The sequence below is a fragment of the Oncorhynchus tshawytscha genome, linkage group LG07 (genome assembly GCF_018296145.1).
Source record: "Oncorhynchus tshawytscha isolate Ot180627B linkage group LG07, Otsh_v2.0, whole genome shotgun sequence".
NCBI lineage: Eukaryota > Metazoa > Chordata > Actinopteri > Salmoniformes > Salmonidae > Oncorhynchus > Oncorhynchus tshawytscha.
This window is the reverse complement of record NC_056435.1, coordinates 57,607,099-57,629,403: the sequence shown is the minus strand read 5'-3', so window position 1 is coordinate 57,629,403 and position 22,305 is coordinate 57,607,099. Positions and strand designations below refer to the sequence as shown.

Genomic DNA, 22,305 nt, shown 5'->3' with positions numbered 1-22,305 from the left:
TAGGTTAGGAATGCTGTGCTGCACGTGTAGCGCAAAATTTTACATGGCATCATTACGTCATGTACCTACGTTTATAGGTATGCACGGTAGCTTTCACACTGGTTTTTAACATCGGCGTTAAACTAGACATCGGGCCGATACCGATGTTGGCATTTTTAGTTACTATTGGCCGATTCCGATACGTTCACCGATATATCGTGCATCCCTATATAGGATATGAGGAATCACAGAAAGACTGATTGAGATTAGAGACCATAAGTGAGAGTAGATTTGTTCAGTTAGCGGATTGAAGCCAAAATATTCCACAGGACAGGATGCTGTGAAAACAAGCTAACTAGTCTAATAGTCTGGAACAACAGAGTACATTAGTGGGATCTGGGTTCAAATCACAGCTGAGCTAGCACAAATGAAGAGTCAAAGGGTTGCCATGGAAATAATAATGACAGGGTCTGGGTAGTAGTGGTTGCCATGTGAACAGGGTTGTGCCGTGTGTGTGTGTTTGTGTGGATGATGACTCACTGTAGTAGTTGATGTTGCGGACCCAAGTCTGGTTCTGGCCTTGGTTGTCGGGGGAGACTCGGCCTGCTGGCAACGGCCGTCTGGACAGGAAGCCTTCAATGACCGTCAGGGTGGACAAGCTCTGACTGATGGACATACGTCAAACACACACAGATTAAAAATACATTCAAGTCAGTTAGTATCACATGGATACTTCGAGGTGAAAAGCAAAAACACACATTTCCAGTCTCTCTAAGGACAATAAAGTCTAAGCATGACTATGCTCATAGGGAGTGTTTGGATGAAGTGTTCCATGTCAAACATAGGAAGAGGTCCAACCTGAAGACCAGGATCTTGTCTCCTCTGCTCACACTCTCGTCAATCAGGTGGAAGAGCAGCAGCATCTTGGCAGAGTTCTCCAGAACCCCAGTCTGGTAGTTGTTCATGATGTCCTTGGCCTGGAGTGACAGATACCGGACAGGAGATGGGTGAATGAGAACATCTTAGGTTTTACTAGAGATGTGCATCTTTCCCTTTCAAGATGATTCGATACATGGGCTCTGATATGATACAGGAACGATACTTTTTTGTTTGAAAAGATTAGGTTCAATGCGATGCACTAACATTTGTTTCATAAACACATTCAAAAAGCAAACATTGACCCCAACTGGTAGTGGTGCCCAGTTTCCCTTGTGGCTCAGGTGCCTACATCCACCATACTGTTCAAAAGTTTGGGGTCACTTAGAATTTTTTTTTAAAGGAAAAGTACATTTTTGGTCCATTAAAATAACATCAAATTGATCAGAAATACAGTGTAGACATTATTAATGTTGTCAATTACTAAAGATTTTTTATGGAATATCTACATAATGGGCCTCTGTACACCTATCAGCAACCATCACTCCTGTGTTCCAATGGCACGTTTTGTTAGCTAATCAAAGTTTATCATTTTAAAAAGCAAATTGATCATTAAATAAAAAACTTTTGCAATTATGTTAGCTTAGCTGAAAACTGTTGTTCTGATTAAAGAAGAAATAAAACTGGCCTTCTTTAGACTAGTTGAGTATCTGGAGCATCAGCATTTGTGGGTTTCAGTACAGGCTCAAAATGGCTAGAAACAAATAACTTTCTTCTGAAAGTCATCAGTCTATTCTTGTTCTGAGAAATGAAGGCTATTCCATGCGAGAAATTGTCAAGAAACTGAAGATCTCGTACAACGCTCCCTTCACAGAACAGCGCAAACTGTCTCTAACCAGAATAGAAAGAGGAGTGGGAGGCCCCAGTGCACAACTGAGCAAGAGGACAAGTACATTAAAGTGTCTAGTTTGAGAAAATTACGCCTCACAAGTCCTCAACTGGCAGCATCAATAAATAGTACCCACAAAACATCAGTCTCAACGTCAACAGTGAAGAGGCGACTCCGGGATGCTGGCCTTCTCGGCAGAGTTGCAAAGAAAAAGCCATATCTCAGACTGGTCAATAAAAATAAAAGATTAAGATGGGCAAAAGAACACAGACACTGGAACTCTGCATCCTGGAGTCGCCTCTTCACTGTTGAAGTTGAGACTGGTGTTTTGCGGGTACTATTTAATGAAGCTGCCAGTTGAGGACTTGTGAGGGGTCAGTTTCTCAGAACAAGAATAGACTGATGAGTTTCAGAAGAAAGTCCTTTGTTTCTGGCCATTTTGAGCCTGTAATTGAACCCACAAATGCTGATGCTCCAGATACTCAACTAGTCTAAAGAAGGCCAATTGTATTGCTTCTTTAATCAGAACAGGTGCTAACATAATTGCAAAAGGGTTATCTAATTAATCATCAATTATCCTTTTAAAATGATAAACTTGGATTAGCTAACACAAAGTGCCATTGGAACACAGGAGTGATGGTTGCTGAAAGGTGTACAGAGGCCCATTATGTAGATATTCCATTAAAAAAACAATAGTCATTTACAACATTAACAATGTCAACACTGTATTTCTGATCAATTTGATGTTATTTTAATGGACAATTATTTTATTTTTTTATTTTAAAAACAAGGACATTTCTAAGTGACCCCAAACTTTTGAACGGTAGTGTATATGGTGGATGTAGGCACCTGAGCTGAGCCATAAGGGAAACTTGGCATCTACCAACACACTACTAGTTGGGGGGCAATGTTTTCTTTTTGTCTCCCCCCACCATCACCCACGAATTAATGTCATTTTTGCAGATTAAAAGTGTTTCAGCAAGTAATGTATCAACATTTATCTGTAAAATTAGCTATGACATAGCCAATGAATATATAGCACAACTTTGGATTCCACCCCCATCTAATAATCGAATGGTTAGTGAGATTCTCTTCTTCTGCCGCTTCGACCGTGTAGTGCGGGTCGAAAAAGTGATCGCTGTCCTCGTTATGAAATGATAAACTTTACCCTGTATATCTACAAATGACCATATACTGATTGCTTCAAGTAAAACTTGCAGAATTATTGCTGATGGTGAACCTGAACAATGGAAATAAAATGTAATGTAAACCCTGATCAGCATGTATAGCCAGATGAGTTGTGTCTCCGGCAGTAGCTTAAGCTACTTTTATTCAGGTAAAACACAATTTTCAAAGCGCATTATATAAAAATAACCTATCAAATTACACCAGTTGTCACTCAACTAATCAAGACTAAGATTGTGCAAGCAATTTTACAAACATTTGGGCGCACAGCATGCAGTTTGACTTGGCTACTAATATTGCCTGGGGTTGTTTGGCATGCAAAATGACATGTAGATCAATGACTGTCAACATAACGGCATGCTTACTTCGACCCTTAAGAAGAGGAAGCAGTGGTCACAAAAGATGAGGTATTTTCTGAAGGTAGAAAGTTATTTGAGCAGCCCCAAAAAATTATGAACAGGCGATTCGTAACGTTTGAATTGGTTTTCTGATCGATGAATGCTACATTTGGATCGGTTTGGGGTCCCGTGTACCAATGCGCTCATATCTTAAACATTTAATCCGGGGAACGATGCGTATTGGTGAATCGTTACATCCCTAGGTTTTACAATATAATTTCAGAATCCTTACAGTGGAAATTCATGCAACAATGAGAACAGCATTCAGTCTGGTTTAACCAGGGTTGTATTCATTAGTGCACACTGCAGGAAAATGCTTTGCAACTGAACATGAAAACAAGCATTTCTTATTGGACAAACTCAGGTAGGTGAGGCTATAGGTTTCTACCCGTTTCGGCCCGTTATCTTACTAATGAATAGGACCCAGGCTAACATAGGAGAAGTATCTAACAAGTTCCCAGCCAGCCTGTGGGTAGAGAGTGGTGTTGTGGTGATACGTACCCATGCCAGCCTGTGGGTTGAGAGAGTGGCGTTACGTACCCATTCGTAGGTGATGACTTGATTGGCTCTCTCCTGGATGGGGTTGAGTGGGGGCAGGGCGACGTTGATCCGGCTGTTGGCTGAGTCGGCAACTTTGGCCTTCAGGCTGGCGCCGGGGCAGCGAGGGTTGGTGGCCGCCGTGATGTCATCCAGGTCTAGGTCCTGCTCGTTGGCTAGGTTCTCCTTCTGAAGGGTCTCGTACAGCACGTCAGGGTGGTTCCAGATCTACGCACACATCAATGGACTGACTTTAATAATGTTACTGATTCCAGGTTAAGATCGGGGTGTAATTCCTGGCTATGCTAACTAACCCACAGCAGTACCCTATCGTCACTATGGTCTATTGCAGAGGTATTCAACTCTTACCCTATGAGGTCCGCAGCCTGCTGGTTTTCTGTTCTACCTGATAATTAATTGCACCTACTAAATCAGTCTCTTATTTGTAAACAACAGCTGGTGCACGAAATCTAAGGCAGTCTCTAGATTTTGCTCGCCTGAAGTTGAGTATATTGTGATAAACTGCAGGTCACACTACTTGCCTAGAGAGTTCTCAGCTATACTTTTCGTGGCTGTTAATTTACCACCACAGACAGATGCTGGCACTAAGACTGCACTCAGTCAGCTGTATAAGGAAATAAGCAAACAGGAAACCACTCACCAAGAGGCGGCGCTCCTAGTGGCTGGAGACTTTAATGCAGGGAAACTTAAATCAGTTCTACCAAATCTCTATCAGCATGTTAAATGCGCAACCAGAGGGAAAAAAATTCTAGATCACCTGTACTCCACACACAGAGACGCGTACAAAGCTCTCCCTCGCCCTCCATTTGGAAAATCCGACCACAACTCTATCCTCCTGATTCCTGCTTTCAAGCAACAATTAAAGCAGGAAGCACCAGTGACTCGGTCTATGAAAAAATGGTCAGATGAAGCAGATGCTAAACTACAGGACTGATTTGCTATCACAGACTGGAACATGTTCCGGGATTCTTCCGATGACATTGAGGAATAGACCACATCAGTCACTGGCTTTATCAATAAGTGCATTGAGGACATCGTCCCCACAGTGACTGTACGTACATACCCCAACCAGAGGCCAGGCAACATACGCACTGAGCTAAAGGGTAAAGCTAACGTTTTCAAGATGCGGGACTCTAACCCGGAAATCCCGCTATGCCCTGCGACGAACCATCAAACAGGCAAAGCGTCAATACAGGGCTAAGATTGAATCATACTACACCGGCTCCGACGCTCATCGGATGTGGCAGGGCTTGCAAACTATGACAGACTACAAAGGGAAGAACAGCCGCGAGCTGCCCAGTGACACGAGCCTCCCAGATGAGCTACATCACTTCTATGCTCGCTTCGAGGCAAGCAACACTGAGGCATGCATGAGAGCATCAGTTGTTCCAGGCGACTGTGTGATCACGCTATTCGTAGCCGACGTGAGTAAGACCTTTAAACAGGTCAACATACACAAGGCTGCGGGGCCAGACGGATTACCAGGACATGTGCTCCGAGCATGTGCTGACCAACTGGCAGGTGTCTTCACTGACATTTTCAACATGTCCCTGATTGAGTCTGTAATACCAACATGCTTCAAGCAGACCACCATAGTCCCTGTGCCCAAGAACACAAAGGCAACCTGCCTAAATAACTACAGACCCGTAGCACTCACGTCCGTAGCCATGAAGTGCTTTGAAAGGCTGGTAATGGCTCACATCATCACCATTATCCCAGAAACCCTAGACCCACTCCAATTTGCATACCGCCCAAACAGATCCACAGATGATGCAATCTCTATTACACTCCACACTGCCCTTTCCCACCTGGACAAAAGGAACACCTATGTGAGAATGCTGTTCATTGACTACAGCTCAGCGTTCAACACCATAGTGCCCTCAAAGCTCATCACCAAGCTAAGGATCCTGGGACTAAACACCTCCCTCTGCAACTGGATCCTGGATTTCCTGACAGGCCGCCCCCAGGTGGTGAGGGTAGGTAGCAACACATCTGCAATGCTGATCCTCAACACTAGAGCTCCCCAGGGGTGCAACGACGAGACAGCCTATAGGGAAGAGGGCAGAGACCTGGCCGGGTGGTGCCAGAATAACAACCCATCCCTCAATGTAACCAAGACTAAGGAGATGATTGTGGACTACAGGAAAAGGAGCACCGAGCACGTCCCCATTCTCATCGACAGGGCTGTATTAGAGCAGGTTGAGAGCTTCAAATTCCTTGGTGTCCACATCAACAACAAACTAGATTGGTCCAAACACACCAAGCCGGTCATGAAGAGGGCACGACAAAGCCTATTCCTCCTCAGGAAACTAAAAAGATTTGGCATGGGTCCTGAGATCCTCAAAAGGTTCTACAGCTGCAACATCGGGAGCATCCTGACCGGTTGCATCACTGCCTGGTACGGCAATTGCTTGGCCTCCGACCGCAAGGCACTTCAGAGGGTAGTGCGTACGGCCCAGTACATCACTGGGGCAAAGCTGCCTGCCATCCAGGACCTCTACACCAGGCGGTGTCAGAGGAAGGCCCTAAAAATTGTCAAAGACCCCAGCCATAGACTGTTCTCTCTACTACCACATGGCAAGCGGTACCGGAGTGCCAAGTCTAGGACAAAAAGGCTTCTCAACAGTTTTTACCCCCAAGCCATAAGACTCCTGAACAGGTAACCAATGGTTACCCGGACTATTTGCATTAAGGTTTACACCTGTTGTATTCGGCGCACGTGACAAATAAACTTTGATTTGATTTGAAAAAATGCAGTGGAACTGACTGAGGTCCAGAGTTGAGTTTGAGTGGTCTGTGGTATGCCTGTCTGTCTCTGTCTAATCCCACAGCACCAGTACAGCAATCTCAGCCTCACCTTGCAGCAGACGCAGAAGGCCTTGAGTGGGTTAAGGCCCAGCCAGCCGCTGTTGCCTGCCTCTCTGAAGCGGTTCATAAACTCAGTGTAAAGGGCCCTCTGCAGGGGTGACAGGCGCACCATGATCACATGCTCTTCCTTGGAGGGGAGCTGGTCCCGCAGTACGTCGTGGCCTCGCCTGGGACAGACACAGATTATTATCAGACTGCATATACACCTAACCAATCCTTCACAGATCTATAGGAGAGAGTAGGGGCTAAGAGTGAGGGGTTGATTTAGGATGAGAAACCATATTTGACAGAGAGAGGATAGAGAAATCGAGAAAGAGAGTGAGAGACAGAAAGAGCGATATAAAAAGCAAAAGGTGAGGAGAGGTAGGTGAATAAATAAAAAAATAGTCTGCACTCTTCTCTGCTCTCACCTCTGGACGAAGCCCTCCAGCAGACTATGGAGGACGTGACTTCGATATCTCATCACCCTGGCATCCTGCGGCGTGCTGTCCACACACTGCCCGTTCAGAATGGGCCTCTCGAACATGTTACTGAACTCCTGCCTGGTGCCCAGGAAATCAGGCCTGACAAAGTCCACCATGCACCAGTACTCTATCAGGTTGTTCTGCAGGGGGTATCCTGTGAGGACCACACGTCGCCTGGAGCGGATGTTCTTCAGGGCCTGCGAGGTGCTGGCATGGCAGTTCTTAATGCGGTGGCCCTCATCACAGATCACCACGTCTGGACCGGGCCTGGCCAGGGCCTTCTCCATACCTAGAAGGAGGAGGAGGAGTGAGAGAGTAAAACACAAGGTAGGAGAATGTGTGTGTGTGTTTGTAGGTGTGTGAGAAAAAAAGAGTAACATAACTAATAACATAAATGATGATGAATGGATGAAATAATAACGTTCTCTGATCTATTATTAGTAGTAGAATGTCATTGCAATTCATCAGCCTTGGTATTTTAATATGGTCATTTATGCCGTTTTTTACAAGGCATTACTCATCCAGTGTCTAGTGAACTGCTGTCAGCCTACAGTATTGTATCTTTATATTGGTGATACATTATCTCATATTCATAAAGCTTCTCAGAGTCAGTTTTGCATTTTAGGATCACAATAAATAATATTAGCTGGACATGTGGGGACCTGATCCTAGATCAGCACTCCTAATTTGAAACTACTACTACTCCGGCCCCAGAACACCTATAGTGGGCCCTGCAGCGACCTCTAACCACTGACCCCTTACCTTTCATGAGCTCCTGCTGCCTCTCCTCTTCGTCCAGGTCGATGATGACGGGTCCCTGGGGCTTCTTGGACTTCCTCTTCCTGCCTGTCACAAAGCTCTTCTTCAGGGACAGCAGGCGGTACATCTCATACCCCATCAGGAGGACACCTCCATCCCTGGACCAGTCCTCCACTACCTTAGCCCGAGCCACCGTGGTTCTGTAGGGCACACACAATCATACGTAAGCAATGTTACGTACACATGCTCTCGCACACAGGCACACATCAGGGCTGTCATTAAGTACCTCATGGCTATACCGTACACACGGCAGTACACAAACGGTGGCAGCACACACGGCAGATCACACACACACACGGCAGAACTCTCACACACACATGCGGCAGATCACACACACACACGCGCGGCAGATCACACACACACGCGGCAGATCACACACACACACGGCAGATCACACACACACGCGGCAGATCACACACACGCGCGGCAGAACACACACACGCGAACACACACACGCGGGCAGAACACACACGGCAGAACACACACACGCGCAGAACACACACGCAGAACACACACACGCGCGGCAGAACACACACGCGGCAGAACACGCGCGGCAGAACACACACGCGCGGCAGAACACACCGCGGCAGAACACACACGCGCGGCAGAACACACACACATGCGGCAGAACACACACTCACACACACACACACACACACAGAACACACACGGCAGAACACACACACACACACACACGGCAGAACACACACACACACGGCAGAACACACACACACACACACACACGGCAGAACACACACACACGACAGAACACACACACACACACACGTCAGAAAACACACACACGACAGAACACACACACACACACGACAGAACACACACACACACACGACAGAACACACACACACACACGACAGAACACACACACACACACGACAGTATACAATTGACACAGTGCAGTGTGTTAGTCAGCTTTACTATATAAAATGTCACATACTTGTGCTCGTCATTGAGGATGTGGACTCTGAAGGTGCGTCCTGTGACGATGGCAGGGTCACTATCAGGGGGAAGGGCCTCTTGGGTGGGAAGCCACAGGTTAAACTCCGCCAGCCAGTTCTGAAGGGTGTTCACCTGGGGAGAAAGAGAGAGATAAAGACACAGCTGTGCTCACAGACAGACACACAGGGGAGATGAACAGAGAGCAATGGGAGAATAGAGACAGAAAGCAAGAGAAGAGAGCGAGACACACTCATCATCTCCTTAACGGTCTACTCACAGGGACGATGGCCAGTACGGTGTGGGCCCCGGTGTGTCTGAGCAGGATGTCTATAAAGGAGATGACCTGCAGGGTCTTGCCCAGACCCATGCTGTGGGCCAGGATACAGCCAAACCCGCTGCTGCCCTTATAGCGCTCCAGAGACTCCACCAGGTTATCATAGAGGAACCGGATCCCACCAACCTGGGGAGGGAGGGAGAGAGGTAGGAAAGAAGGGGGAGGAAAGAGATGGAGCGAGAGAGGGGGGGTAAGTGGGGGAAGGAGTGAGCAGGAGATGAGGGATGGAGGAAGAGAGAATGAACTCAATTAAATAATGCATGCAGTGTTAGTGAGTTAGTGTACCTGATGAGGTTTGACGTCACGTGCCAGTTGTGGGGTGAGATACAGGTCTTTCTCCTCTGTGGGGTGCTGCAGTCTGTGTGTGGGTGCGCTTGTGTGTGTGTGTGTGAGCTAGTTAACGTAACTGGTGAGGTTTGATGGCCCGGGCCAGCTGTGGGACGAGGAACAGTTCTTCCCCCTCTGCAGTTTGTGTGTGTGTGTGTGTGTGTGTGCGTGCATTAGTTAAAGTAACTGGAGAAGTTTGACGGCCTGGGCCAGTTGTGGGGCGAGGAACAGGTCTTCTTCCTCTGCAGGGTGCTGCAGTGTGTGTGTGTATGCGTGTGCGCGCGTGCATTAGTTAACGTACCTGGTGAGGTTTGACGGCCCGGGCCAGCTGTGGTGCGAGGAACAGGTCTTCTTCCTCTGCGGGGTGGTTGATATTAACTAAGACCCTCCCCTGGGCATCTGGTTGGTTGAGTGAGTCGTTGATATGCGCGCCACTGCTCTCCGCCGTGCCCCCCACACCTTCGTCCTCGTCCTCATTGGCCGACTCACTGCTGATCTGCAGGGCGTCGTCGTCCCCAGAGCTCAGCTCGATCACGTCTGGGAGGAATTTGATCGATTAGATGCATTTATTATTCGGGTAAACAACGACACAGTTAAAAACATCAAAATAACACACTTATTTCCACTGTGGTCCTGGAAGACAGCAGGCATCATTAGTTCCGAGCAGGAAAATTGATATTCATAGTTCATGCCATTAAGCGTTCGTAACCTGACAGCTAACCAATTACTGTGTATATATATTCCTGTTAGTCCAAACAAGGAACGTTATAACTTCAAGGTCCTACCTATAACATTCTTTGCCCTTCTAAAGATCTGAAAGGATTGGACAGGTCTAAGAAATATGTTAATAGCACCGCCTTACCTTCTGATAGATAGGCTATAGGGAAGTTACACCATATTATGTACACCAATCGAATAGTCTCAGATCTCCACAAGTGCATAGAGTCTCGGGGTTCAATTTGGGACACAGCCAGAGAGTTGTGGTTGTTCCCTTTATTTGAGCAGTCCTCCTACAGTCTTACCGTCTCTGATAGCAGGTCTGACAGCAGGTCTGATAGCCAGTCTGATAATGGGGATAGCTGGTGGCTTGACATCCTCCTGCTTCTCCTCCTCCTCACTACTGTCACTGCTGTCCAGGCAGATGACGTCCTGCCTTGCTAGGAAAGCAGCCTCTAATGAACCCTGACCTTGACACTCCTCCTCCCCAGGCCTCAACACCGATTCTATTGGAGGAGAGAGGGAAATGCACTGAGAACAATGAGAGAAAGAGAGAGAAAGAAAGAGAGAGAGAGAGAGAGAGAGAGAGACACAGACAGGCAGGCAGGCAGGCAGGCAGATAGGCAGGCAGAGCAGGATACGGGTAACATGGAACCCAATCCGGCTGCGCTTGTTCGTCATCGTGCGCCATCGTGCATACATTTATTTTGTCCCCCTACACCAAACGTCATCACGACACACAGGTTAAAATATCAAAACAAACTTTGAACCAATGATATTAATATGGGGACAGGTCGAAAAGCATTAAACATTTACGGCAATTTAGCTTGCACTTGCTAGCTAATTTGTCCTATTTAGCTAGCTTGCCGTTTTTAGCTAATTTGTCCTGGGATATAAACATTAGGTTGTTATTTTACCTGAGATGCACAAGGTCCTCTACTCCAACAATTAATCCACACATAAAAAAAACGGTCAACCGAATCGTTTCGAGTCATCTCTCCTCCTTCCAGGCCTTTTCATCATTTAACTTATATGGTGACTGGCATCTAAACTTTCATAGTATTACCACAACAACCGGCAACAGTTTGTCTTTCAATCACCCATGCGAGCAGTGTGGGTGCAATAATTGAATAACATAGATTCCTACATTTATTTTGTGACGCGAGCAGTGTAGACAGGGTATAAGTGAAAGATCGAAAGAGAAGGGATGACCACAGTACATCAGAAAGTATTACATTTTTTGCGGGGGCTTTGTCTAAAATGTACTAAAATTATCTATTTCACATAGGCGGGTTGGTTGTTTCGCAAGAAAACCGACATATGCACAACTATGGGGCAAAACAGACGGGGTTGGCTAAGATTGTTGACAATATACCAACTATATTTTGTCTCCAATGTTTACTGAAAACCCAAATACATTTGCACAATGAGCACTTGTTGTCTCAAATATATCGTTACAGTTGTTGGTTAGCTAGCTCGTGAATTTTTGCCGTATTAGCATAGACGTGACATGAGTCAAAACATGGTATCTAGAACAAGATAAAACTAGCTGAAAAGTGCCACCTACAATTCCCCACATTGCAGCTTCTTGCTAGCTATCTAGACATTCAGAATCACAACCCCACACAGACCTCTGCCCCAACTAAATTTTAATAAAACAGTTTGACAGTGTTTATGAGTGCACCCCATAAAAAAGAGGCACTGGTAGAAGTGGCGCTACAGTCATTGGCTCCATGTGTAGCAAGTGAAGTGGGAGATTTCTAATCAATGGTAAATGTAATTTAAATAACCAAATTAAGTTGGCAAAATAAGAAGGCTTAGGCTACAATGATCAACCAACAAGTAGGCCGTTTCATATCAATAGAGTTGTTGTAGACAAGGACGCCTCAAAATGGCCTTAATTAGCCTTGCTACTTTAGCTAGCTAGTTGGCTACTGTAGCTAGCTAGATTCTTTACAACGATTTTATACAGCAAAGACAGGCCGCAACAAATTTGTCTAAATTGCACGATTCGGTTTGGTTACTTTCTCCCTTAGTCCTACACACATTGACTGTCACATTCACTGGCCCCCACCCTTCCCCCACTCTTCTGCTGAAATAAGCAGAGCTCTCTCGCAAGAGCGTTTCCATTGAAGCCCCCCCCCCCAAATGTATTTTCTTTGTCCAGAGGGTGGTTTGGGGTAGAACTCTCACCTGGGGGAGGACAATCTGTGACAGGTGGTGCTGTATAGTCCTTCCTCTGCTGCTCCAGACGCCTCAGCCTCTCTAACTCCTCCTGCTGGGCTGCCTTGGTTACTGCTTCCATCTGGTGCTCCTTTAGCAGCTTCCTGTTCGGAGGAGAGGAGGACGGGTTAGAGGAGAGGAGGACTTGTTAGACGAGAGCACAGAAGACTGGTTAAAGTAGATGAGGACAGTGGACAGGTTAAAGGAGAGGAGGACAGGTTAAAGGAGAGGAGGACAGGTTAGAGGAGAGGAGGACAGGTTAGAGGAGAGGAGGACGGGTCAGAGGAAGAGGATGAGGACGGATCAGAAGGGAGGGGGACGGGTCAGAAGGGAGGGGGACGGGTCAGAGGAGAAAGGGGTGGGTCAGGGTCAGAGGAGAAGGGGGGGCGGGTCAGAACAGAGGAGGACGGAGGGGGCGGGTCAGAAGAGAGGAGGACGGAGGGGGGCGGGTCAGAAGAGAGGAGGACGGAGGGGGCGGGTCAGAAGAGAGGAGGACGGAGGGGGGCGAGTCAGAAGAGAGGAGGACGGGTCAGAAGAGAGGTCGGAGGGGGCGGGTCAGAAGAGAGGAGGACGGAGGTGGGGGCAAGTCAGAAGAGAGGAGGACGGAGGTGGGGGCAGGTCAGAAGAGAGGAGGACGGAGGGGGGGGCGGGTCAGAAGAGAGGAGGACGGAGGGGGGCGGGTCAGAAGAGAGGAGGACGGGTCAGAAGAGGAGGACGGGTCGGAGGGGGCGGGTCAGAAGAGAGGAGGACAAGTCAGAAGAGAGGAGGACGGAGGTGGGGGCGGGTCAAAAGAGAGGAGGACGGAGGGGGTGGGTCAGAAGAGAGGAGGACGGAGGGGGCGGGTCAGAAGAGAGGAGGACGGAAGGGGGCGGGTCAGAAGAGAGGAGGACGGGGGAGGCGGGTCAGAAGAGAGGAGGACGGGTCAGAAGAGAGGAGGTCGGAGGGGGCGGGTCAGAAGAGAGGAGGTTGGAGGGGGCGGGTCAGAAGAGAGGAGGATGGAGGACAAGTCAGAAGAGAGGAGGATGGAGGGGGCTGGTCAGAGGAGGATGGGGGAGCGGGTCAAAAGAGAGAAGAATGGAGGGGGCGGGTCAGAGGAGGATGGGGGAGAGGGTCAGAAGAGAGGACGGAGGGGGCGGGTCAGAAGGGATGAGGACGGATCAGAAGGGAGGGGGGGACGGGTCAGAAGGGAGGGGGACGGGTCAGAGGAGAAGGGGGCGGGTCAGAGGAGAAGGGGGTCAGAACAGAGGAGGACGGAGGGGGCGGGTCAGAAGAGAGGAGGACGGAGGGGGCGGGTCAGAAGAGAGGAGGACAGAGGGGGCGGGTCAGAAGAGAGGAGGACGGAGGGGGGCGGGTCAGAAGAGAGGAGGACGGAGGGAGGCGGGTCAGAAGAGAGGAGGACGGGTCAGAAGAGAGGAGGTCGGAGGGGGCGGGTCAGAAGAGAGGAGGTCGGAGGGGGGGCGGGTCAGAAGAGAGGAGGACGGAAGGGGGCGGGTCAGAAGAGAGGAGGACGGAGGGGGGGGGGTCAGAAGAGAGGAGGGGGGGGGCGGGTCAGAAGAGAGGAGGACGGAGGGGGCGGGTCAGAAGAGAGGAAGACGGAGGGGGCGGGTCAGAAGAAAGGAGGACGGAGGGGGCGGGTCAGAAGAAAGGAGGACGGCGGGTCAGAGGAGGACGGAGGGGCGCGGGTCAGAGGAGGACGGGGGAGGGGTCAAAAGAAAGGACGGAGGGGGCGGGGGAGAAGAAGAGAGGACGGAGGGGGCGGGTCAGAAGAGAGGAGGACGGAGGGTCAGAAGAGAGGAGGACGGAGGGGGCGGGTCAGAAGAGAGGAGGACGGAGGGGGCGGGTCAGAAGAGAGGAGGACGGAGGGTCAGAAGAGAGGAGGACGGAGGGGGAGGGTCAGAAGAGAGGAGGACGGAGGACAAGTCAGAAGAGAGGAGGATGGAGGGGGCGGGTCAGAAGAGAGGAGGACGGAGGGGGCGGGTCAGAAGAGAGGAGGACGGAGGGGGCGGGTCAGAAGAGAGGAGGACGGAGGGGGCGGGTCAGAAGAGAGGAGGACGGAGGGGGGCGGGTCAGAAGAGAGGAGGACGGGGGCGGGTCAAAAGAGAGAAGAATGGAGGGGGCGGGTCAGAGGAGGATGGGGGAGAGGGTCAGAAGAGAGGACGGAGGGGGCGGGTCAGAAGAGAGGAGGACGGAGGGGGCGGGTCAGAAGAAAGGAGGACGGAGGGGGCGGGTCAGAAGAGAGGAGGACGGAGGGGGGCGGGTCAGAGGAGGACGGAGGGGCGCGGGTCAGAGGAGGACGGAGGGGCGCGGGTCAGAAGAGAGGAGGACGGAGGACAAGTCAGAAGAGAGGAGGACGGAGGTGGGGGCGGGTCAGAAGAGAGGAGGACGGAAGGGGGCGGGTCAGAGGAGGATGGGGGAGAGGGTCAGAAGAGAGGACGGAGGGGGCGGGTCAGAGGAGGACGGGGAGCGGGTCAAAAGAGAGGACGACGGAGGGGGCGGGTCAGAAGAGAGGAGGACGGAGGGGGCGGGTCAGAAGAGAGGAGGACGGAGGGGGCGGGTCAGAAGAGGGGAGGTCAGAGGGGGCGGGTCAGAAGAGAGGAGGACGGAGGGTCAGAAGAGAGAGGACGGAGGGGGGAGGGTCAGAAGAGGGGGGGAGAGGGTCAGAAGAGAGGACGGAGGGGGGGGGCGGGTCAGAGGAGGACGGGGGAGCGGGTCAAAAGAGAGGACGACGGAGGGGGCGGGTCAGAAGAGAGGAGGACGGAGGGGGCGGGTCAGAAGAGAGGAGGACGGAGGGGGCGGGTCAGAAGAGGGGAGGTCAGAGGGGGCGGGTCAGAAGAGAGGAGGACGGAGGGTCAGAAGAGAGGAGGACGGAGGGGGGGGTCAGAAGAGAGGATGGGGGAGAGGGTCAGAAGAGAGGACGGAGGGGCGCGGGTCAGAGGAGGACGGGGGAGCGGGTCAAAAGAGAGGACGACGGAGGGGGCGGGTCAGAAGAGAGGAGGACGGAGGGGGCGGGTCAGAAGAGAGGAGGACGGAGGGGGGCGGGTCAGAAGAGGGGAGGTCAGAGGGGGCGGGTCAGAAGAGAGGAGGACGGAGGGTCAGAAGAGAGGAGGACGGAGGGGGAGGGTCAGAAGAGAGGAGGATGGGGGTGCGGGTCAAAAGAGAGGAGGACGGCGGGTCAGAAGAGCGGAGGACGGCGGGTCAGAAGAGAGGAGGACGGAGGGGGAGGGTCAGAACAGAGGAGGATGGGGGTGCGGGTCAAAAGAGAGGAGGACGGAGGGGGGGGCAGGTCAGAAGAGAGGAGGACGGGTCAGAAGAGAGAAGGACGGATCAGAGGAAAGGAGGACGGGTCAGAGGAAAGGAGGGAGATAGGTTAGATAGGCGTTATATTATACATTGGCACCGCCCTATCAAACAAATACCTGATGTTCTTCCTCATGTGTGCTGGTTTAGAGGTCTTAGCAGGCTTAGGGTCCTTAGACTTGGAGACCCTCGGTTTCTTCTTTTTGCCCGCAGAGGGCTTGTTCTGGCTGGGGCTCTCAGGACCAGACGAAGGGGCTTGGGACTTTGAAGCCTTGGAGGCCCTTGGTTTCTTCTTTTTGCCCACAGAGGTCTTGTCCTGGCTGGGGCTCTCAGGACCGGACGAAGGGGCCTGGGACTTTGAAGCCTTGGAGGCCCTTGGTTTCTTCTTTTTGCCCGCAGGGGGGATGTCCTGGCTTGGGCTCTGAGGACGGGACGGGGGCTGGGAGCGAGATGCAGGTCTCGAGTTGGGCTGAGAGGAAGGCCTGGAGGCGGGCTTTTTGTCCACAGAGGGGATGTCCTGACTGGAGCTCTCAGGACGGGATGGGGGCTGGGAGCCATCGCCAGACGGGGGCTTGGATCGAGACGCAGGTCTCGAGTTGGGCTGGGAGGAAGGCCTGGAGGAAGGCTGAGACGGGGGCCCAGAGGTAGGCTCTTCCGAGGGTGAGGTAGCTGAGGGGGAGTCCCTCCCTCCCTGGGTCTCCATCTCTGTACTGCCATGGCCACTCTCTGGCCGCTCTGTGGGACAGAGGAGCAGAGAATGACATCAATCAGTCAACTAATTATTAAATCAGTGTCTGGGAAACTGGCCAATAGGGTTAGAGAAATAGACAAACCCTTTTGGGAAAGCATTGTTTGTTGGGAACTTTCTCCAATCCCCCTTGGACACTATTGAATGGTGTTGAATGCATTCAGTTGTACAACTGACTAGATATCCCCCTTTCCCTTACAGAAGCATTGGTTGATCAGTTTCTGGGGTACTTTCAATGGAGAATCTCAATTGAACAAAAGTCCAGGATCAGGCTTAATGATGTGTCTTGGAAATCATCCTTAAATCCTAACTCTTGTATTCTTTAATGAGCCAAATAATCATTTTCTCTATGGTTCATTCATTTCTACTACTGTATGACCCCAGTAAGACATGTTACATACAGTGTTTGCGTCCCAAATGGAACCCTATTTCCTTAATAGTGCACTACTTTTTACAAGGCCCTTAGGGCCCTGGTCAAAGGTACAGCACTAGAAAGATAATAGGTTGCCATTTGGGATGCATCCAGTGTCTTCATTAGTCTCCCATCCTTCTCGGCAGCCAGGCTGTGAGAGTTAGTGGGGCCTTGCCTGGTGTTCCTTACCCCTGGAAGCCTCTCACATTCTTGGCATTGAACACATAGTTTGGAGGCGTTGCTCAGAGCAGATGCAGGCAGCTCCAGGATGGAAGTTTCATTCCAGCAGCATTCATCAGAACCTGCATTCTCCTGCCTGTGGTTCTGTCTGTTCTAACATGTTGCTGACACTAGTCCGTCTGTAAAAATGTGGGACACAGTGGCTCCGAAGACTCTCTCCAAGTGCCTGGCTCACTACCTGACTGTTGTGTGTCCCAAATGGCACTCTATTCCCTCTGTAGTGCACTACTTTTGACCAGGTACCATAAGCCTGGTCAAAAGTAGGGAATAGGGCGCCATTGGGGACACGTACTCTGTGTAATTGATTGGTTGCCTACATAAGTTCACATTTTAAATAAAGACGTTTTGCGTCAGACTGCTGTACAACCATTTTAAAACAGACTCCGCAATATGACATTGCCCTGAGCAGCAGGATGAACTGAGAATATTGAGCGCAATGCAAGACGATGCACTCGCACAGAGTATCTGCAAATGTGGATGGGTACGGTTCGCTCTGCTGCAACGTGGTAGCTGCAGCACAACAGTGGACAAGTGCTGTTTACTTTATGTATCACCTACTCTACCTTTAACAGATATAGTATTTAAAGTGAATTAGAATGACTTCTAGAATGTATTAATTGTGGTATTAATTGTGAGTAGTAAACTAGAGGCAAATCTACGGAGGTGACTCCTTCCCCCCTGCCACTCACCGACTGCATCATCTTCATCATCCCCATCGTTGTCACCCTCATCATCAATCTCCTCCTCTTCCAGATCCTCCTCTTCACTGTTAACGCTGGGGTCCAGGTCACTTCCTGAGATCGATTCTTCAGACATGGCGTCCCACAGAGCATTACCTACACATCCTCACTTGGGGTACCTGCAATCAAATAGAGTACACACCGCTTTAGCCATTATGTCAAACAACAAAGCAGAGACCCCATTTAAAGGGGTAGGTGACCTAGGCAAATTCAGGGTAAGGAAACAAATATGTAATTTTGGCGAACTCTCTTTAAGCTTGGCAAAATGTGCAGAGTTTATTGTTGTGAAGTGGGCTGTCTTGTTGGGGGTTGGAAAATAGAACGAAAATGTGGAAAAACAACAAAAGCATGATAACATAAATCACATCAGCAAGTAGATCGTTATCAATCACATGGTTTCATTTTCACTTTCGTCATCTAAGACGGAGAAGTGCTTGCAATAGAACAATACAGTGAATTATAAACTGTCATCACTTTACTCTGCCTCTTCTAAAGCTTGCATTCTCAAAGAGTCAGAGAGAAAAGAGTAAAAGGAGCTTGTGTGTGTGTGTGTGTGTGTGTGTGTGTGTGTGTGTATTTATGTGTGTGAGCGAGAGACAGAGAGAGCGTGAGCGAGCTGGCCAATTACATAAGACCTAAGTTACATAACTGGCCATTGCCACTCAGGCTGTGCCTTCCCTTGAACAGGCTAACCCAATAGACACACAGAGCATGGTCTCTCTGCCCCTTTCTCTCACCTCACTCACATACAAAAGCCTACATACAGTCTCAGGGCAGGTCCGAAACGGTTCCTTCAGATGTTATGAAACGACGGTGTCAGGTCCGAGTGTCACAGATCCCGCCCACACATGCAAGAAAGACATTCTCTCACGCACTTTAAGTCTACCGTTCTCCTATTAATGAAAGATGCAGAGTGTGCTGCAAAGCTAGATGAGATATTTTATGTCATGTCTCTTATAAATGTGTGGAGTAGCAAACTTGGCAAGGCTCTTACTTGGTCATAGAGTTGACGGGCAAACTACAGTGCCTTCAGAAAGAATTCACACCTCCTGAATTTTTCCACATTTTGTTATGTTATAACCTGAATTTAAATTATGTTTTTCAACATTTTTACAAATTAATTCAAAAGGAAAAGCTGAAATGTCTTGAGTCAATAAGCTAGTGTTTCCAAACTCAGTCCTCGGGAACCCAAAGGGTGCACGTTTTGGTTTTGCCCCCAGTACTACACAGCCGATTCAAATAATCTTTAAGCTTTGATTATTTGAATGGTCTGTGTAGTGCTCGGGCAAAAAACAAAACGTGCACCTCATGGAGTCCCGTGAACAGAGTTTGGGAAACACTGCAATAAGTATTCAAACCCAGCGTCATGATAAGCCTAAATAAGTTCAGGAGTAAAAAGGTGATTAACAAGTCACATAAGTTGCATGGACTCACTCTGTGTGCCATAATAGTATTTAACATGATTTTTGAATGACTACCTGATCTCTGTACCCCACACGTACAAATCATTGTAAGGTCCCTCAGTCAAGCAGTGAATTTCTAACACAGGTTCAACCAAAAAAACAGGGAGTTTTTCCAATGCCTCGCAAAGAAGGGCACCTATTGGTAGATGGGTAAAAATAAAATAAAAAGCAGACAATGAATATCCCTTTGAGCATGGGGAGGTCAATTAATTACACTTTGGATAGTGTAGCAATACACCCAGTCAGTACAAAGATACAGGCGTCCTTCCTAACTCACTACAGACCCTGGAAACCGCTCTTGGATTTCAGTGAGGCCAATGGTGACTTTATTAAAACAGTTAGAGTTTAATGGTTGTGATAGGAGAAAACGGAGGATTGATCAACAACATTGTAGTTACTCAACAATACTAACCTAAATGACAGAGTGAAAAGAAAGCTTGTATGGAATAAAACATATTTCAAAACATGCATCCTGTTTGCAATATATAAAAAAACAGCAAAAAATGTGGCATAGAAATTAACTTTATGTCCTGAATACAAAGCATTATGTTGGGAGGCAAATCCAACACAACACATCAAGGAGTAACCACTCCACATATTTTCAAGTCTGGTGGTGGCTGCATCATGTTATGGGTATGCTTGTCATCAGCAAGGACAAGGGACTTTTTTGGGGGGGATAAAAATAAATGGAATAGAGCTAAAGCACAGGCAACATCCTTGAGGAAAACCTTGATCAGTCTGCTTTCCAACAGACAAATGTACCTTTCAGCAGGGCAATAACCTAAAACACAAGGCTAAATATACACTGGAGTTGCTTACCAAGACGACACCGAATGTTCCTGAGTGGCTTAGTTACAGTTGACTTAAATCTGCTTGAAAATGAATGGCAAGACTTGAAAATGGCTGTCTAGAAATGAGCAACAACCAGATTTAAGAATTTTAAAAAGAGCAATGTGTAAATGTTGTACAATCCAGGTGTGCAAAGTTGTAATCGCTGCCAAAGGTGATTCTAACATGTATTGACTCAAGGGTGTGAATAGTCATATAAACTGAGATATTTCTGTATTTAATTTTCAATACATTTGCAAACATTTCTAGAAACCATAAAAGGAGGCTTGTATAATGCAGAGATGACACTTTACTTAAATATGTATTTTATTTAAGATATTAGAAACACAATGTTGAAGTAAAGACCCCTGTCAACTAAAATCAACACTTGTATTTAGTTGGGGATAAATTATTTGCCTTCAGTTAGTTGGGGATAAATGATTTGCCTTCAGTAAGTTTAAGAAACATTGCTTTGTGCCTTGTAATTCTGTTACCAAAAACCCATGTCTCAGAAATGTTCTAATTTCTCTCCCTCGTGGAGGATAATGAAAGTTCACAGAAGTAACAGAAGTTAGTTGTAGTGTTTTACAGATTTTTTATTAATTAATTCAACTAGGCAAGTCAGTTAAAAACAAATTCGAATTTTACAATGATGGCCTACCCCAGCCAAACCCTCCCCTAATCCGGATGACGCTGGGCCAACTGTGCGCCGCCCTATGGGACTCCCGATCACGGCCGGTTGTGATACAGCTCGGGATCGAACCAGGGTCTGTAGTGACGTCTCTAGCACTGAGATGCAGTGCATTAGACCGCTGCCCCACTCAGGGGACCTGACATCAAGTTTGTTTAGGAATTATTAAGTGATTAAAACTCAAATTTCCCCCCCAAAATCAGTAACAGAATTTCAGGCATTGAATTAGCTACAATGGGAAATCATAGTAGTCACAAACCAGTTTGCCACTGTCCTCCCACTGACATACTGTTATGTTCAGCTCATAAGTTTTTTTTTTCTTCTTCTATTTCTGTCATCTGGTGCTCAAAGCAAGACTGTGAAAACAGTCTGGACAACCCTCCCTCCCTCTCACCCACTCACTCGCCAGTTAATGTCACCTACCCTCATTCCATTTACTGTAACAAGCATCCTGAAAAGTAGTTGAAATCTGGTGTCAGCCCTGACCAGACCGAATCTGAACCAATCATAGACGTCTATGTTTCACAAGTTTGGACAACACAGTAGAGAAGTTGTATGATTTGTTAAACTTAAAATCAATGGCTTTTGTTTGGCATGCATTTTAAAGTGACAAATGAGTCAAATCATAATTATGTAACTGTGGAATTGCCTATATCTATCTCACTAGCTGTGTTATTCAGGTTTTCTATGTAGGCTAACAGGGACTGTATTCATAGAGCGACTCACAGTAGGAGTGCTGATCTAGGATCAGGTTCCCACTGTTCATAAATTATTATATAAAAGGCTAAACTGATCATAGACCAGCTTTGTGGATAGGGGCCCAGAGCTGATTGAGAGAACACTAGAGGTGAAAACCTTGTGTAAAAAAAAAAACTAAATATAGTGTCAAATCTGACAGAGGAAGAAAGCTGCAGCATTGAACACAGTCAGAATCACAGATCGCCGCCTGCCTCTCAAACTCAAGAATCTCAACATTCAGTTTCTTTGTGATCGGTATCCATGGTGAACCCAGACAGAGTCAGCCGATACATTATAAGGTTTTCAATAATACATGCATGTCCAGCATAAAATATTTATACATTCCTGCACAGCTGCTTACAAAATATCAACTGTATGGCCACTACACTGAGCAGCATGTAATAATACCTCTCCTCCTGCATATCAAACTATGATCCCAAGGCAATAATTGTGTGTTATTTGAATTTAGATTTAAGAAAACATAACTTCCTCTCCCACACACTACTACTGAGCCATAGTGCAGTGTGTTACATAAACATGCTAAATAAATGCAA

The 22,305-nt window shown here is 48.2% G+C and overlaps 1 protein-coding gene across 1 annotated transcript in view; it reads right to left on the bottom strand.

The window, feature by feature from the left end:
* LOC112254920 (helicase ARIP4-like) overlaps positions 1–22,305 on the bottom strand; it is a 32,293-nt gene that overhangs the window by 9,247 nt on the left and 741 nt on the right. The window contains exons 2-14 of the mRNA XM_042324686.1: positions 17,981–18,150; positions 16,011–16,626; positions 12,565–12,698; positions 10,677–10,877; positions 9,956–10,191; positions 9,271–9,453; positions 8,992–9,125; positions 7,980–8,176; positions 7,164–7,506; positions 6,743–6,920; positions 3,868–4,092; positions 838–956; positions 520–644 (exon numbers count right to left, since the gene is read on the bottom strand). Coding sequence (XP_042180620.1) covers positions 520–644; positions 838–956; positions 3,868–4,092; positions 6,743–6,920; positions 7,164–7,506; positions 7,980–8,176; positions 8,992–9,125; positions 9,271–9,453; positions 9,956–10,191; positions 10,677–10,877; positions 12,565–12,698; positions 16,011–16,626; positions 17,981–18,107 — 2,818 coding nt within the window. The 5' untranslated portion in view covers positions 18,108–18,150. The remainder of the gene's footprint in view (positions 1–519; positions 645–837; positions 957–3,867; positions 4,093–6,742; positions 6,921–7,163; positions 7,507–7,979; positions 8,177–8,991; positions 9,126–9,270; positions 9,454–9,955; positions 10,192–10,676; positions 10,878–12,564; positions 12,699–16,010; positions 16,627–17,980; positions 18,151–22,305) is intronic.